Source organism: Centrocercus urophasianus, unplaced genomic scaffold (assembly GCF_019232065.1).
Source record: "Centrocercus urophasianus isolate 14NV4802_14NV808 unplaced genomic scaffold, USGS_Curo_1.0 seq_15, whole genome shotgun sequence".
In the NCBI taxonomy this organism is placed as follows: domain Eukaryota; kingdom Metazoa; phylum Chordata; class Aves; order Galliformes; family Phasianidae; genus Centrocercus; species Centrocercus urophasianus.
In genome coordinates, this window is record NW_024884697.1 from 38,557,546 (window position 1) to 38,575,793 (window position 18,248).

Consider the following 18,248-nt stretch of genomic DNA (forward strand, 5'->3'; position numbering starts at 1 on the left):
AATTTTTCAGTTGTTTGTTTATACTTCCATCTTTGTATGGGTTCCTTTTTTTCAGATTCTATTTATGAATATTCAATGATTTTTATAGATAATATTATCAACTACTTCTTGATAAACAAAATCAGTACCCTAACCAAAAAAGTGTTGGAGTGTAACTTTGTCGATATGTATATATAAATACTTTTTAGATGCAAAGTACTATGTAAATAATCATATTTGGAAAATGACTTAAGAAATCAAAAGCTAAAAGGAACATATTCAGATAAAGCAAGACTCATTTGATGTCAGATTGTAACTAAATAGTCCTCAGTACTTGTGTATTCTTCTAAATTGAGTGAACACAGAAACATTAATGATCAGACACCTGCTTGTCCTCGATGAGAAAGCTCATTATAGGCTCAGCGATGAGTGCCTGCATGCTATGCAATGCACAGAATGGGAGGATTCACAAATACAGAACCTCTTCTTTAGACTTGTAGCAAGAACTCTTGGAATAAAGAATCTCCGCTGCTTTTGCTTTTTTTTTTTTTTTTTTTTTTTTTTTTTTTTTTTTTTAACATTTTTCTATGAAGAGACATCTGTAGAAAAGGTCTACTGCCTACAAATTAGAAAAAAACAAAACCAAAACCAAACTGATTTTCCTGTATATCAGGATCATTGCTGCTCATTTTTGTTTGACCTAAGTGAAGTGCAGCCAATACTTCTTGCTTGAGAATAATGCTTGGGGTGCAAAACCAGAACTTGAAATGATTACAACCTCTCTTTTTAAGCCCATCCCAATATTTTCAATATTCTTAAGCAGCTGTTTCTGTTTCCAGACCCAGAGAATGCCTTTTTCCTTTTCTGTCTTTAATGATTTTCTTACTGATTTGATTAATCCTCACCACCTCCTTCTTCTAGTCACAAAGCTTCCTCTCTTCCTTTCTCTCTTGCCCTTTTATAGCAGGTACACAACTCTCCCCAGACAAGTATGATGCCTGGGCTCTCCTGGTTACAAGTAGATCCTCTAGCAAGTGATAGATGGACAATGCAAAGAAATTAATATTGAGAAAAACGCTTTTTGACATGTGGTATATTTCCAACCTCAGGATAGATATACTGGCTGAACTAAGATGTATTTTTACATTTAATTCTAATATATTGAAAGCTAATTTTATTCTGGAATAGTAGTAACTGAAATAATGCATTTTCAGTTCCTAAAAAAAAAGGACAGAAAGTTATTTTAGAAAATGGTACTCCTACAACTATTTTTAAAGGGAATAAAAGATAACATTTGGTTTTCGGGTTTTGTGCAATACCTTATTTAACCTTTGTACACTAGTTTTATTTGCTCTAATGCTAGTTAGAAGTTCTTATCTGAGATAGAGTTTGTAGAAAAGTTCCTCATTCTCTTTTCTTTATTCCCCCATTAGATCTTTAGTTTAAATGACTCCTAATGTGTTGTAAATGCTAGAGCAACAGCCAAAAGAATCAGTAGCTCTGGGCCTTCATCCTGCTCTCCTTGAAGATAACAGCATTACTCTTGTTCATAACTTTGAAGAGAAAACAGGTCTCATGGAGAACAAGCTAAGTACTGTTACATCCATAGGAATTCTGCAGCCGACCTCAATGAGAGCAGAATTTGACCACAAGGAATATATACTGATTAGGGTTAAAGTCAGTGACATTAACCAGAAAACTGGTGAACCTGAAAAGATCTTTATAAGCTACATACCTGAGGCAGTGCAGAGTTAAGCTGTCGCTGAAGGGAGTCTCTGTCATATATGACATCCTGTAGGCGTTGCTGTGCAAGTGACAAGCTTTCCTGTGTCTCCCGGAGAGTATCAAGGAGACGGTCCCTTTCATCCAGCATATTCACCATCAGCTGCTCAAAGTGAGAATCCGAGTCCGAGCCACTGCTCTGGGACCCCCGTTGACTCATCGGGGTGTCCTCATTTATCGTAGGCATCACTTCGCACATCATCTCTTTAAAAAATACAAATCAAGAAAAAGGTTTTCAGTAGGAAAAAAAAAGAGGAGATTTCATAAGAGGAATTAATTCTGTCACATGGACACAGTTATAGACTATATCATTGTCCCCTCATCTCAACTTTGTACTTTCAATATTAATCAGACGGTCAATACACAGCGATTAAATACCGCGAGTAATTCCCCACAACAAAGATATTGAATGTGTTTCCTAAAGTGAGGGAAGAGGGACTGGAAGGAGATGGAGGATAACACAGTATTTTAAATTATTAATAGCTTTGCAAAAAAAAAAAACAAAAAACTATTTTAAAATGACAGAAAAGACTTCTTCTGCAATTGCAGTCTCCTTCTCTTACTTAATGCCATTGCTGAATTGTTGGTATTGATGCCAATGGCTGTTAGTAATTGCTGGATTTTGTCCTGCTCTAGGCATTTCTACAGTACAGCTCAGGCTAACCATTGATCCAGTATCATGATGCTTTAACAATGCTAGGTTAATCTATTTTTTCTATCTAGTTATTCCCACCCTCGGGGAAAAATATTCTCTATTGAGCTTGTTCAGCAAGAGGTCAAGAACTAGAAACCTTCTGCTAATTATCATCTGCATGATATCTCGCGCAAATTGAGTTAGTAGGGAGAGAATCACTGTTGTTTGTTTCCTAAAAACTGTTCAAATCCATGCAAATAGTATCACTTTGTCCCATTCATCAATTATCAAAACTTCAGTTTGTATATAGTGAGGAGCTTATGCTATGAAGATGCACTCAGTAGATAGGGGAAAAAAAAATAAAAAAATCCCCAAAATGGCTTTCAAAGCTCAGATTTAAAAAAAAATAAATATTCAGATAAAAGATTGTGTTAGCAATAGATGGTATCTACTGGATAAACAGAAAGGCACCCAAAGAATCAGAAGTTGTTTTTCTAGTATGACTAAGTACAGCAGACAATTTTCACATAGTTGAGCATTAATTTCTGAAAATTATTTTTTGAAAATTATTATTTGAAAGCCTTTTTGTCTCAGAAAGTGGGACAGAGGTGCTTCTCACCCATCTAGTGGAAGTTAAAACCTTTTACTTAAGTGTTTGCTGTGGACCTTATAGACCTCAACTTTGTCTAAAATGCATGTTGTTGATGCACTTCCTTTGTTAGATGTGCCATCATATGAGAGCATCACAATTTTACACTCTCGGTACTATGACTGAATTGTTCTACATATTCTTAAATCTGGCCTGCTTTTTAAAGTAAGAAAATGGAATTTTTGACAGTGAAATCCATGAAAAGTAGTTACGGAATGTAACATAAAAACCTCCCATACACAGGAAATAAAAGGGCTAAGACACTACTTAGTTCATTAAAGGCAACTGTAACTCTTCCTACTTTTCCCATCATCACTAAACCAAAAGCAATTCTTGTGCTAACATTGCCATGATTTACTGGTAAAATAACAGCTTTTTTGGTCCCAACCACATTCAAAATGCTCATGTAAAATTTAACAGTATTTTCATTTCTTCAGCAGATATGATAACTAGCAAAATTAGCACCAAACATTGGTATTTCAGCATGAATTATCAGCTACTACCGCATAGCTTTCATAAGCAATATCTTCCCTGCTGATCAGTCTTGATCCTCTGTCTGGAATGGTGGCAAGGTGAAAGTTATTTGTGGCTATTATTCACTTTTCACGTTAGCAATTAATTAGGTGCAAGAGAAGCAGATATTATCTTAAAAGTATAGATGCTGAAGCTCTTCACATCTCCAGGTAAGTTTACTTTGGATTACCTGATTCAATGCTCTTTTACTTCATTACTCATGAAGTTCAAAATTTTCTACCCCAGAAGTCTTTGCCTCTTTTAAACTACAGATTCCATTAGGAAGCACGTCTTTTCATACAGAGATGACATTAACATATCAGTGCCTCCATCATGATAAACAACTATACGTTTAAAAACATTTGCACCACTACAAACTGATCTTCAGGTTATATGCCACTCTCTTTTGAATACAGGTAGTGTGTAATGGGAGGTACCACAGAGGTGGATACTGAATTCTGGAGCTTCACCAGCAGAATAAACTTCAACTTGCCTGCAGAAAAACAAAAGATTTTGGGAGTTCTTCCTGATGTAACTGCTTTGTCCACTGTCCACACAAATTTTGAGAAGTGGTACTACCAGCAGTACTTTGCCTGCATGATCCCTGTGCAGTGCTGTAGGGAGCATATTTCACACCTAGAGTATCACCACCATCTGAAGTGCCTTCTCTCAGGTCCCACTTGGACTAACTACTTTGGGATGGTCAAGTTGACAGTGCACAAGGAGAAAACTAAAACATCCAACACCGTCTGCCCCTTTCTGTTAGATCGTAGTTTTTCAGTATGTACCATGTGTTCAGAGACTAAGGTCTCTGCATGCTTATTCTTCAAATGTAGATCAAGGACTGTAACTCAGATCATAACTCTGTTTTTTCTACCAGAAGGTGGCCCATCACATACCGTGGAACATGTTTGCTGCCCCAGAGGATTTTCATAGATAAGCCCTTACATCCAATGTCCTTTATATGCAGATGAAAATTGTGGTCTGAATGGCAAAGTATGCACTACCACTGCCATTATGCAATGATGAACACAGTCCAATTTTCACTCTTGCTGGAGTGTTGAGGTGAACAGCTAAGAAAACCTCTGCGCAGACAGTTGTTGCTACCTTAGTACCTTTTTCAAAATAAAATCTTTTACAGTCATGTTGGGGATGTGGGAATCAACATATACACCTCCCTGTAAGCTGCTGTCTTTAGGGAGGGGAGCAGACAATGCAGTGTGCCTATTTTGAAAACCTGCGCTGCACTTCCCTGAGTGGCACAAGTAACTTACTTGGACTATGAGTAAGACCACAGATAAGGCAGGGAGCAGGTGGGCAGATCTTGATGTAGGCAGTCACTATTTGGAAGTTTTCTCCCACAGCTCAAAGTCCCAGGAGAATATTTAAAAGGTACAGCAGTTCTTGCATTCAGACTGGTAATGTACATTGCATTCTCACTGTTCGGAGATCAATGCCATTATTCCCCCAGAACTATATGCATCCTCTCCCTTTTCCTGTGCTCAGCTTAGAGGAAAATATAGAAAAGCAGGAGGCTAACCTTGGCCAGATCAGGAGTGCCATCAGGGTTAGAAAGACAGAATGTATTGATCTTGCAGTGGTGAAGAGGAAGGAAAAGGGGAGCCCTGCACATCTTTTGCAGGAGCCAGCTGAAACAACTCTGAAGGGAATGTCCTTTGTTAGGGTGTTCTACATCAATCAAGAAAGTGGTAAAAAAAATTTCAAATAACTTCAGGTTTATCGTAGGGCTCCCAAAGATTTTCTGCATCTTTTCATTAAAGATATGCAGTGCTGTCTTGAATTACAATGATTTTTATCTTTTTGTCTTTAGAAAAGCATTGTTTTCTTTTCTTTTCTTTAAAACAAACAAATGAATAAAACAACAACCCTTTATCTGGCATTTATCATTCTTACACCTGCCAGTAAATGGGATGCTTTCAGTGTTCTGAGGCTGCTACCATTTAACACTGTCCCCAAAAACCTCTGGTCTTCTTCCAGCACATGTTCAAGAACACAGCCATGCTCAAGACCCAGGACCTCACTGCACTCTTTATTTAGATAGAAGAAAGAAATCAAAATAATAAGAATATTTGAAAGATTTTAAGAGAATGGAGGAAAAAGGGGAAAAAAAGGAAAAAATATACAACAAAATATAGGGCAGGTAAAGCAGAGAAAGAACATTAAACTGACAAAAGTAAATAGAGAAGGAAGTTTCAGCAAACAGACTGATCACAATTTAGTAGTAGAAGATTGACAGCTAAGGACGCACTGGAGGACACATATGCGCCTGGTTCTTTATATAGCAAGTGAATCACGTCAGGGAGTTGTATGAGTTTGTGAAGTTTCTAGCATCTTTGGATGGTGCCCATGTATTAGTCAACCCTCAGTTAACCACATGATGATGTGGTTCACACATGGGGTCAGAACATTAATTTTAAGAGCAAGCTTCCAGTTTAATTATAGCTGAAAGGAATCTAGTTTGCACACACCAAAAGCACATAGAGAAACCACCACAATGCAGATAGAAACAGTTGAGGAATTCACATTAAAACAAAAATAGTATTGCTATGAACAGTTAGGTCTGATAGTTTATGTGGTCACACCCTCAGTAATTTAAATCATATTTATAAATTTCCAACTGGGGAAGATTTTTTGAAACTTCTTATTTCCCTGCTAAGTAACTGAATTTTAAACCTCATTCTGGTAATTAAAAAACCCCAAACCTGAACAATTTTCCTTTCCAATTTCATAATATAATAGAAATATTTTACAGACTGAAGACAAAAGGCATCACTGTAACTACCTGTTCTTTATGCACTAATCACAGACAGTAAATCTGAGATAAACATAGAATCATTATGAATGGAAAGACCACTATGATCAACTACTCCAACCATCAACCCATGCCTATGATTGCTCTAGACCATGTATGTTACTGAGTGTGATATCTGCCATTTTTTTACAAACCGCCTTGATTGGTGACTCCATCACTTTCCTGGGCAACCTGTTTCACTACCTCACCATGTTCTGAGAATAATGTTTTGCTAATATCCAATTCAAGCCTCCCCAGGTGCAACTTAAGTTCATTACCTCTCATCCTATCTCTAGTTACCTGTGAAAAAGGGTCAACATATACCTCATTACAATCTCATGTAGTTGTAGAGAGAGTAACATTTCCCCTGAGCTGCCTCTTCTCCAGACTAAACAATTGCATCTCCCTCAGCTACTCCTCATAAGACTTGTGCTCCATACTCTTCACCAGCTTTGTTGCCCTTCTTTGGACACACTCCAGAGCCTCAATATGTTTCTTGTAGTGAGGAGCCCAAAATGAATACCATACTTAAGGTGCAGCCTCACCAGTGCTCAGTAAAAAGGGATGATCCCCTCCCTACTCCTGCTGGCTGCACTATTTCTGATACAAGCCAGGATGCCATTGGCCTTCTCGGCCACCTTGGCACACTACTGCTGTCAGCTAACACCCCCAGAACCTTTTTGTTTGTGCAGCTTTCCAGTCACCCTGCTCCAGGACAGTACGGGATTTTGCAACCAAAATACAGGACTTGGCACTTGGTCTTGTGCCATCATACAGCTTGACTCAGCCAATAGATCCAGCCTATCCAAACTCTCTGAAAAGCCTTTCTCTCCCCAGGCAGATCAATCCTTCCTCACAGATTGGTGTCATATACAAACATACTGAGGGTCCCCTAGTCTAAATCATCAACAAAGCTATTAAACAGGGCTGGCCCCAATACTGATCCCTACGAATGACTGCTCATCAGCTGGATTTAACTCCATTCCCCACCACTCTCTGGGCCCAGTTCTCCAATCAGTTTTTCACCCAGCCAAGGGTAAACCTGTCCAAGCCACAGGATGCCAGCTTCTGTGGGAAACAGAAGCTTTGCTAACATCTAGGTGGACTACATCCACAGCCTTTCCCTCATTCACTAAGCAGGTCACCTGGTTGTAGAAGTAGATAAGTTGGACAAGCAGGACCTGTCTTTTATCAACCCATGCTGGCTATGTCTAGTCCCTGGTTGTTCCCACACATCCTGCACGATCACAGTCAAGATAATCTGCTATCAATGTCCACCATCCAGTGGATTTAAGTTGCATCTTATATGAGAAGGATTTCAAACATTAAAAACATTAGGTGATTTTTCTAGCAAAATAGCCAAAAATAGTCATTCTGTCTTTGAAAAATATAAGAATTTTTCAACTGTATTTTTGGGGGGGAGGCACAGCCACATTCAAGTCTGCAATTCTCAAAGCCTCAGAATAATTGGCAGGCCCACTTCTAGATCTAATGTGCCACGTGTATTTTTGTGGCAGATCTGTGAGTTCAGATAAGTTTTGATATATCTAAGATACATTTGATCATACATAAAGGAATTAGTTTTTGTAGGGACAGGATGAAAGCATCCCGACTTACTGGATGTAGATTCAGTGAAGGGATACCAGATCCATGCATGCACAGCAGATATTTGTCTTAAGTATATATTTTATGTTAATCCATGAAGATTATCAATTCCACTCAGAACAGAACTCAGCAGGATAAAGTATAGAGCATCATTAAATTCTCTTTTTACCTTCCAATCTTGATGGCTTCAAACATTGGTAGGCTGATAGATCTTGATTTTCTGAACCATGGCTCTTGAACAGATACGCTGATATCTGGCTATTCCTTATTTTCTCTTTGTGCTTAACAGCCAGTGTTTTGAGATCCTGTTCCCTTGCCAAACAATTGACTTCTATAACTATGAAAAATTCAGAATTAAGTTTTCCAGCCTTCCACATTTCTGGATTGTTTTTGTACAACATAATAGGTTGTTAGTTTCTCATTTAAGATCATGTTCACACTGAAATTCAAATACAAGAAATATCTTCACCTAGTCTTCACAAGTATTTTAATACCTCCATTTGGTCTGCATGTGACAGCTGCTGCATTAGGATTCCTGCTTTTACAGTATAATATTCCTTTTAATAATCAATATATTCCAATCAAATACTACAAAACACATTTCTGATGAGTCCTATTAGTGAAAAAGAATTCAGAGCTGTCAGAAAATGGGGGATGAACAGTAACGTGCATGAAGCATCAGAATCCTTTCTCTAAAGCTTGCAAGGGAACACTAGATTGCATTATCACAACTCTAAATTGCAAAGTAAATTCTGTTATAATTTTCAGGCAATGTGATGCAATGTAAGCAAAGCTGGAGTGTATAAATATCTGCTTTAAACTTCAGACATGTAAAATAATCATAAAATTTTCTTTTTATTTTTCACGCTTACTTCAGGCAATCTGATCTTATTCTGGCATTGCATTGAGCAAGGAGTTGGTGCAAACAATCTTTGCAGGTCCCTTCCACTCTGAATAATCCTTGTTTCTGGACATATTCTGATTTTCATATACATTTAAATAAGGCTGAAGGAAAATATGAAATAAATCTTAAAAACAAACAAACAAACAAACACAAAACAACACAAAAAGAAACAAAAAACTGCACACTGTGGCTCATCTCATTGTATTCTTACAGTAAAACCTTCTTGATTTTATTAGCATGGCCTGCCTTGTAGAGAATGTAGGACTCAATGTACTTAGAAGACCTCTACAAAAATTAAATAAAATTGCCATTAATAAATAAAAAATAAAGCTCAGCTATGCTTCAGTCACATTTTCAAAAATATAGAAAATACAGGTAATTGCTCTTTGGCAGAAAACATGCACAAGAAGAATAAACTAAAGTATTACAATGGATCATAAAACACCTCATCTCAGAACAGTTTAAACTCAGAATTTCAAAAGTCTCATTCAAAAGCTTCTAATGATTCTACTTACATTCTGGCTTTATTTATCATTCAAGTATCTCAAACAAACAAACAAAAGCTTGAAGAAAGATAGTAATGCTTTACATCTTTTACCTGAATCATTGTAAAGCAAATAATGAAAAAGAAAAAAATTTACAATATTGAAACACTGTTGAAGCCTAGGTAGGCAGGGGAACACCTATGTAAGCAGTAGCAGTAGTTAATAGGTATACTCTCTTTGTTTTTTGGAAATCACAAGAAATGGCAAATATAATAAATTATAAAATATTTTTCCCAAAATTGGAACATGATTTTTTTTTCTTATTCAGGGCTTTGCTATCTTGACGATGTTTACAATACATATAAAGGCATGAGGTACTCAGTATGTTTAGAAAGCTTTCTGACTGTGCCATTAAAGAGAAATCAATACATTAATAAGTATTCTCATCAGGAGAAAAAAAAAAAAAACAAAACAACACAAAAAAACAAGAGAAATAAAACAAAAAACCAAGAAACCTACCAAACTTCCTAACACTATTCTTTCTTAAAACAAACAAACCCAAAACCACAAATAAAAATAAGAATCCTCTGGACAAAGAAATATGGTGTTACTTTCTTCTCAAAAGAAAAGGCTACCTGATGCTAAGTGGAATAAACTCAGAAGTTTGCAACCAGCTATCAGGAGCCAACTTTGCAGCCTGAGTAAATTCCCACTGAAGTTATTTACTAAGGATTTCTGTGCCAACACTCTGTTCACATGGAGGGTAAAGAAAGACTACATTAGGCATCCCGCTTAGTTTCCTGTCTTGATATCTCAAATCATACCTAATTACATCAGCAGTGCCCAACCATCCATCGAGCAAGTCCATGCAGCTCTGTGACAGTAAAGAACTGCATGCAGTTGCCCCCAGAAAAATGAGCCAGAAAAGAAGTCGGGGGAGGAATGGAAGGGGATAATGAAGATCTTCATTGAGCATCTTGTTACTCAAGAACAGTTGAGGAACAGGATAGAGAACATGTTGTTCCTTCAGGGTATGACTGATGGTACGCTGAGTTATATGCAAAGGTACACAGGCATTCCAGAAAGACTACTGAGGGAGTTAGAATTTGTTTCAGTGGCTATGCAGGGACTGAAAATAGTAGAATAAACTCCTCCGCAAGACCACAGAGTTTGATGAAAACCAAATAAGCCTTCATGTAAATTATTCTGTGCAATACTTCTCTGGAGTTGGGAATGCAAAGAAGAAAAAGGAATGGAGGGAAAGGATGACAGATGTCTCATTAATACCTAAATGCATTACATATTTCTTATTCAAAGGAGAGAAGTGTGTTATTTCACAATAAAAAGCCTGACCTGCCTGACAGGCATAGTTAAGACTATGCTTGAATGATCCAAGTCAACCAAAAGATGACTTTTAAAATGTGGTTTTCTTTAAAAATAAAAACCCCATTGATACTGAAATGATTATCTCTGCAGTAAAAAGTTTGCATTTTTTACCAGCTACTCTAAAAGTATTTATATATACTATATAATACTACGTATACTTATATAATACAGGTGCTATTTGTTTTCAATCACTGGTATTTTACTGCTAATACACAAACACTTTCTTACATTCTTTAGGAGACACAGAGCAGACATGACAACTCCCTTGCTCAGGAAGAACACCAAGTGCTCTAAACTCTGGGAGACTTTAGAGGTAACCGAACTCACGTAACACCTGACAACTACCTTGGTGACCTCTGAGAGGTTTTGAAAGCAGAAGCAGGATACAGGCACATACATGCTCCCTAGAAAACAAGTGGCACTTTGGCAATGTAATATTCTTAGAATTCTTCTAATTGGAAGCAAATAAGCTCATTGAAACCTAAGGACTTATTTGAATAGTATTTCTAGACCTGAAATAATCAGGTGTCATAGCCATATATACACAATGGCAGCCTATGAAGCAGAGCATTAAAGTTCTCTAAGTACACTCTCTGCCTCATCTGTTGTATATCTACTACAAAATGTGTGGAAAAATCTATTCTAGGTTGACTGGTTCCTATTTCGGTCTTTTCTTCAATGATTTGCATAGAGGCTAATGCAAGAACTGCCTAAGTTTATGGCAACACTATCAGGAATGTCAATGAATTTGGATACATCTATAAAGATGGTTGAAAGTCACTAGTGTAGGCAAGCCATTAACCTGTCATCTTACTACCTCCAAAGAGGAGCATAAAAATCACAAATGTATGTTATGTTTGACCAGTGAGCCTGTCAAATGTTATTAGACCAGTGCCTACAATATTAAAAGAAATCATGAACCAGCATTTAACTGGTAAAAAACAACCATTGTTTGAAGTGATCTGTTTTGTGAGAGGGGAAAAGAATGTGGTTCATTGTCATTTCATGAAAGATTTTTCAGGTTGCAGCCAATGTATAGTTAGGAGCGTGATGTCTCCATCAAGAGTGAACCAATTACTCAATTACAAATCTGCAGCTCAGTTTACATATCCAGATGAGTGAACGGACAAAAATTGCTGCCAATAGCACAGTACATGCCCACCCTTAGAGTTACTATATGAAGCATTACCAAATGAACTGATAGCAATCCTCATGTATCTTCTATCTACAGACAATGATAATCATGTATGAACGAGGCTTGAAAGTGTATCCCCAATACTGACTTTTTCTAAAACCACTTGAATTATCTGTGGTAATAGGCTATAAAAGTGGAAAATGACAAATTTGTCCTCTTTCTTTTCACTGGACCCCACCCTACTTGACATCTCTTGTCTCGTTTGTCCAAGAGTCTGGGAAATACTTAATTTTTAAAAAACGAATGCAGTAACAGACATCTCTACATTCTCATGTAGGCTGGGAGTAATTCACCAGCCAGACTTCCTTCAATGGGGCAAGCTCTGAAAATTAGAAGACACAATAACACTTGGCTTCTGCCTGACAAAGGCTCTTCGGCAAGCATGCATTTTGCTCACCTTGAAGGTTATCACCTCAGATGTGAATCTAATTTTATTCCTTCATCTTTTTGTCCATAATTGGTTCTAAAAGCTTGTTTTTGTATACTCAGCTGCTGGGTTTGTACACCAAGGTTGAGGAGTCATTTCAAGTTACTTATAATTTTGTTGCAAGAAAGAGAAGTGGAAATTTAACTACCATATATTCTAGCCTGTCCATAGTGACATCAGCTTGAAAACTCATTTCATTGGATCATTCTGGATATTTTACATTTACATGCTGTTGGTATTATTTTTTCCCCAAATGGCTAAATACATACAGTGACTGATAAAACCTGTCCTTTCTATAATTATGACTTTTCAAAAATTCTCAGCAAGATTGCTCTAAAGCAGCACAACGTAATTCCATAAGGAAAATCCTTCCTATTGTCTGAGTTGCATTACACACATATTCCTCCTCCTAGTTAACTCCTTACCTGCCAGCCTTCACTAAGCTATGATATCACCTTTAACAGAAGCATCCTGCACTTCTGCACAGGAGGGGTGATCATCAACAGCACCTTAAAGAAAGGACTCATTCCAACTATTTGCTCTTTAACATCCCTCTGGCCACACATCTCCCTCCATCACATATATATGTATATTAAGAAGAAAAAGAAAAAAAAAATAAAAAAAGAAGTTGACTTCCTGATTTTTACTCTGAAATTCCCCAACTCCCATCACAGAAACACATTTAAATCATACAACACATGCAGCAAGAGGCAGACCGCAAGCTTTTTTGCATTTGCACCTCACCTCCCAGAGGGTGTGGGTGCTAAGAAGGGAACGTCTGGCTCAGAAATAAAGGGTTCGGTACCTAGTGTCTTTTATTTCAGCGTCTGCTATTGCACTTGATCAATAATAACCGCAGTCTGCACCGGCTCCGACCGGGGACTCACGCAGCCGAGCACTCCCGGACCATCTTCCTAGCAATGGTGACACCGGCGCTGCTCCGAGAAACCCCCAGCCCTCGAGCTCGTCCTCCGGCACGACAGGCTGCTCGGCACCTCAGCATTTTCTTCGGTCACTTCGTCAGCAGCCAGGAGGAGAAGCATCCATAGGAAAAATGGCATATTACAAATTTTGCTTTGAGAAGCAGAGCTCGGCTCAGACCATTGTCAGGAGCAGGCGGGGGGGGAGCGGCTCTTAAAGCTCCAGCAGCCTCTTTCAAGCAACAGCATCTTTGCAGCTGGAAGCGAGATAGCACGGGGGGGAGGGGCCGGGGCGAAAGCATCTTTCTTTTATTTCTCATCTTTTGTTACACTTAACGGAGCGATATCCGGCTGCTCGGGTTCTTCAGTAGCTCCCTGGCTAATTATGCCTCCGTGCGTGACTCAAGTCCACATGCACGCACGACTGCACGATCAGAAGCGAAGGCGGCGTCCAGCTTCGCAGAGAGGAGCTCCCAGAGCGCCGCTCACCGCCGCACCACAGCGCCGGGAGCCGGGCGGCCCGCCGGGGGATGTCAGTGTGGGGCGGAGGGAGCTCCCCAGCCCAGCGCGTGCCGTGATTTCGAGCGCTGAGGCGAACGGCTGTACATCTCATCTAATCGGATACACAGCGTAATAAAACGTATCATCGGCCGTAATCCGGCCGTGACAAAGCGGCGATAATATCCGCTATAATCTGAACGGCCCAGGCATGTCATTAACTGCGCGCCTTCGGATACGCCACGCGTGGCTGAGCGCCCTCCAGGCCGGGGGCAGCCCGGGGATGCCGGTGGGCTGCCGGGATGGGCACTGCTCGGCGGCGGGGACTTCCCCTGGAAGCGGCAGCAGTGGTTTCCACCGGTCCTTAAATAAATTCTGAAGTAATCGCGTCTGCTGTCCCTGCCTCACGCACGCGGCTCCCCCGGTGCAGCTGCCGCTGCTTCGTGCGGTGCTCATTTCCTCACGCCCACTATGAAGAGTGAGAGAAATAATAAGAAATGAATACATAAAGGGACGCTGCCTGTCCCCTGCTGCTGCAGCTGCCCCGCGAGTCAGTGGCAGTCCTCGGGTGGAACTAAGAGTGTGAATAGATAAACAGCAGAAAACGTTTAAAAATTTCCTAAGTGTTCATCTGAAATTAAGTTCCTCATGGGTTGAGGACCAGCTCTGCAAGCTTTGTTCTTGCACAAAGGATTTCAGAAAAGGTGTTCTGTCCACACAGCATTGATGGTGTTTCTTCAGAAGGTTGAGTTCACTTCAGCCACCTTATGAAGGTAGTGTAGTGGCAGCCACACAGCCTGCACAGGCACCTTTGCAGCAGCTCCAGCCTGTACTGCTGCTCACTCCTGACCCTGGAATGAGAAAAAATGAGAATACATGCACACAAACACACACACACACATATAGGAGTAAGCAAACAGCTGAGAACCGTTGCCAACACAGACACTAAGAGCAAGTGCAAAGGAAATAATGGTGCCATACCAGAACTTGTAGCAAAAACTTGGTCTTTGCCAAGTACAATGCATGGGTTAAAAGTGTGAGAATAAAGTAACTCTTACCCAGACTCAGTACTGCAGGTGGCTTTTTACCACCACTCTTGGGCACTCCAGCCCTCTACGCTGACTCAGTTAGTCTTCAGCATACAAACCACTGCTTGTTGCCCAGCAATCACACTGCAGCTGAGAGCACAGATTCGTAGAATCCATTAAGGTTGGAAAAGACAAGATCAAGTCCAACCGTCAACCCGTCCCCACCATGCCCACTAAACAATGTTCCACTGCCACATCCATACGTTTCTTGAACAACTGCAGGGATGGTGACTCCACCCCTCCCCTCTGTGAGCAACCTATTCCAAAGCATTACCACTCTTTCTGAGAATATCCTAATGTCCAACCTGAACCTCCCTGGCACAGCTTAAGGCTATTATCTCTTATCCTGTCTCTAGTTACGTGGGAAAAGAGGCCAACATCTACCTCGCTATAACCTTCTTTCAAGGAGCTGTACAGGGCAATGAGATCTCCTGTGAGCCTCCTCCAGACTGAACCATCCCATCTGCTCAGCTGCTCCTCATTAGATTTGTGTTCCAGACTCTTCACCAACTTTGTTGCCCTTATCTGGATACATATGATTTGTCACCTGTCACTAAATTACCCACATGGCCCCCACAAGAACTGTGAGCTTTGTGTTAAGAGAGAGATTGCTCAGCAGCCGAAAAGACACTCGTGAGGGCAGACATGTTTTGCAGCAAGGCACCTTCTTCAGTGAAGGGCAAATCTCATTATTATTATTATTATTATTATTATTATTTTTCCCAGGGTTAAAGCACATTACTTCATTGCGTAACAAGGCATGTAGGCCAGAGCAGAACTTTCCACTTGTCTAGAACTCAGTGCTGCTGTCTTAGAACAGCATCTATATATGTGAAAACATCACTCTTTTCTTTAAAGTATTGATTAAAATGTTGACACTGATAACAGCCCTCCTTCCCCTATTTCACACTGCAGCTTATTGATTAAAGCATTTGCCATCCATGTTGGAGAGCTCAATGTCCTTGTTCCCCCAAGGTAGTTGTCTTCAGCACTTGGCTTAGGAAAGATTCCAGTTGTTCCACATAGCCGACTATTTGCACAGCTGTATAGCTGGCAGCCCTCATTTGTTGTCATTAGAGTTATAAAGACTGGTGGAAAGCTTTGGGAAGTCTGTTGGCCCTTCAGTTCCTCATGGCTGTCCTCTCTACTGCCTTCCAATTGTTAAGGCAAAAACCAGAATAGAAAGTCTATTACCACTACTCGTAGTATTGTCCTAATTGACCTGCTGCCCTTCGCTTCTCTGTTGCCGGATTCACGAATGAGTAAGTGGCCTAAGTATCATCTTTTATAGTGCTGAGGTTGCTGCATAGTGCAGAAACTGCCAATTAGTACCTGTGCTTTGTGGTACCTATTTAAACAGGAGCTTCCTTCTATTCAAGCCTGTAGGCTTTTGAGGTCAATGAGATAGAAGAAAAAGGAAAAAATAAAGAATGGCGTGTAAAAAAGGAAAAAATAAAGAATGGCATGTAAAAAACCAGAGGACACAAAAACCTGCACAGAACAAGTCCTTTAGGCTTCATCATAATAAAGGAATGCTCCCTATAGTAGAGGGCATCTTTTGGTAACTCTTACTGCATGGATGATTGTAATCAAGAGCATAAGAGCATAATGATATTTTATGGAAGCTCTATTAGGGAAAGGTACAGAATATACTATTAAATGATGAGCTCAGCCTTTCCTTGAGGGGAATTTGATCACCAGATCACCAAAAGATAGATTTGCTTGTCCTAATTTTGAATATGCCACTCAAATCTAATAATTGCCCCAAAATATTAAATGCTCAGTCTGGCAGCTGGTGATGGTATTGAGCTTGTGAAATTTTATGGGACTGATGAACGGGAAATGAAGTGAAAAAGACAGGTTATACTATACTCTTTATTACCATAGAAAGTCCTCCTTACCATCCTCCAGATTGTTTTTAAAAAAGAGAGTGCAATCATATGACAGAAAGAATATTTTAAAGACACGTCTGAAAATTGGCTTCCTCCCTTGTGTGTCTAGCCATGGGTTTTTCCTCATATGCTGTCTCCCACAGAGAGAAAGTGGAGGCTGATAAAATCTTTGGTCTGAACAGAATGAAAGGGTGAAGGAGGGAACTGACACCATCATAGTCTAAAGGAATGAATGTATAGGTCAGTGAGTAAGCAACCTGAAAAATATTTGCCTTTGCTTTCAAGACATATACTGTAAACTGAAAATTGGTAATGGCGGCAAAGATATATGATGTGATCGAAGCAACAAGATGAAAAAGTGTTTCCTGTAGCCTTGTTTTGAATAACACTGATGATATAGCTCTTTATTTATTAATGCCTGGCAACAGCCTACTACTGCATGATGAAGGCCTGCAGAAGATTTTCAGATGAAAATGGAAGAAGGAGAAACCTGTCTCAGAAGTTTTATGTTGGGAGAAGAAAAAATAGTCATGGTGTAGATAGTCTTCTCTTGATCAACAAGCTATTAGGGACTAAGAGAAGAGCACAAAAATAAAATTCAATGGATCTTGGCAGAGTCTGGAAAAAAGAAATGTAATATTGTGTGAACAAATTACATTCCAGCATAATTGAAGTAATAATTCCAATTGTACACTACAATTACATTCATGCTTATTTCCCAAAGGTTCTCTGCATATTACCATAGCTTTAAGGGTTTCTCTGTATTTCCTCAGTTTCAATTTCTCACCTATTTAATCTGTGGGTTTTACCTGCCATAACTTGATTACTCTTGTTTTGTTGTTGTTGTTTTTTCTTTTTTCTTTTTTTTTTTTTTCCAGGAGACTGTCATAAATCTGTTTTTCTTACACAAAAAGCATCTCACACGTGGCCTCAAAAATCATTGTGGTTACTTTAAAAACATCTTGCTACAGATATATGATAGCGGTTGGGGGAGTTTTAAAATGCACACATAATTTCACCTTAGATATAAATTGTTCAAAGCCAGATAAAGACCAATAAAAGAGAAGCCTGAGAATTTGACAGTATAGTTAGCACCTTTCTGTACAGCTGGAAGTCTTCAGCTGGGAAAAAGTTATCTCTGTCTCAATTTGATCTGCAGAGTAGGCTCTATTTACAACATAAGGAATGGCTGATTGGACCAGGCTCCTCTGGTCATATTATACTCCTCCAGAATATTTTTTTTCTGGAGACATGATTTGAGGACTGATAAATCCTATTCAAAATCCTGGTTACTCATATATGTGCCAATGAGACCTGAAATATAAAGGGGAATTTTTTTTGTGACCTGACAGGGTATGATTGGGAACATTGTCTCAGAGCAGGCATTGCACTCTTTTTTTGTGTGTGATTTATGTTAACTGGTGAAATATTGCTTGCAGCTGACATGGTATAAGTGAATAAACAGTTTAATTCAGCCTG

The 18,248-nt window shown here is 39.3% G+C and overlaps 1 protein-coding gene across 6 annotated transcripts in view; it reads right to left on the minus strand.

Moving 5' to 3' along the window:
- Positions 1–13,454, minus strand: part of PPFIA2 (PTPRF interacting protein alpha 2) — a 284,143-nt gene extending 270,689 nt beyond the window's left edge. For all 6 annotated transcript variants that reach the window (XM_042815464.1, XM_042815463.1, XM_042815462.1 and 3 more), the window contains exons 1-2: positions 13,177–13,454; positions 1,715–1,965 (exon numbers count right to left, since the gene is read on the minus strand). In XM_042815464.1, coding sequence (XP_042671398.1) covers positions 1,715–1,963 — 249 coding nt within the window. In that variant the 5' untranslated portion in view covers positions 1,964–1,965; positions 13,177–13,454. The remainder of the gene's footprint in view (positions 1–1,714; positions 1,966–13,176) is intronic.
- Positions 13,455–18,248: the final 4,794 nt, after the last annotated feature.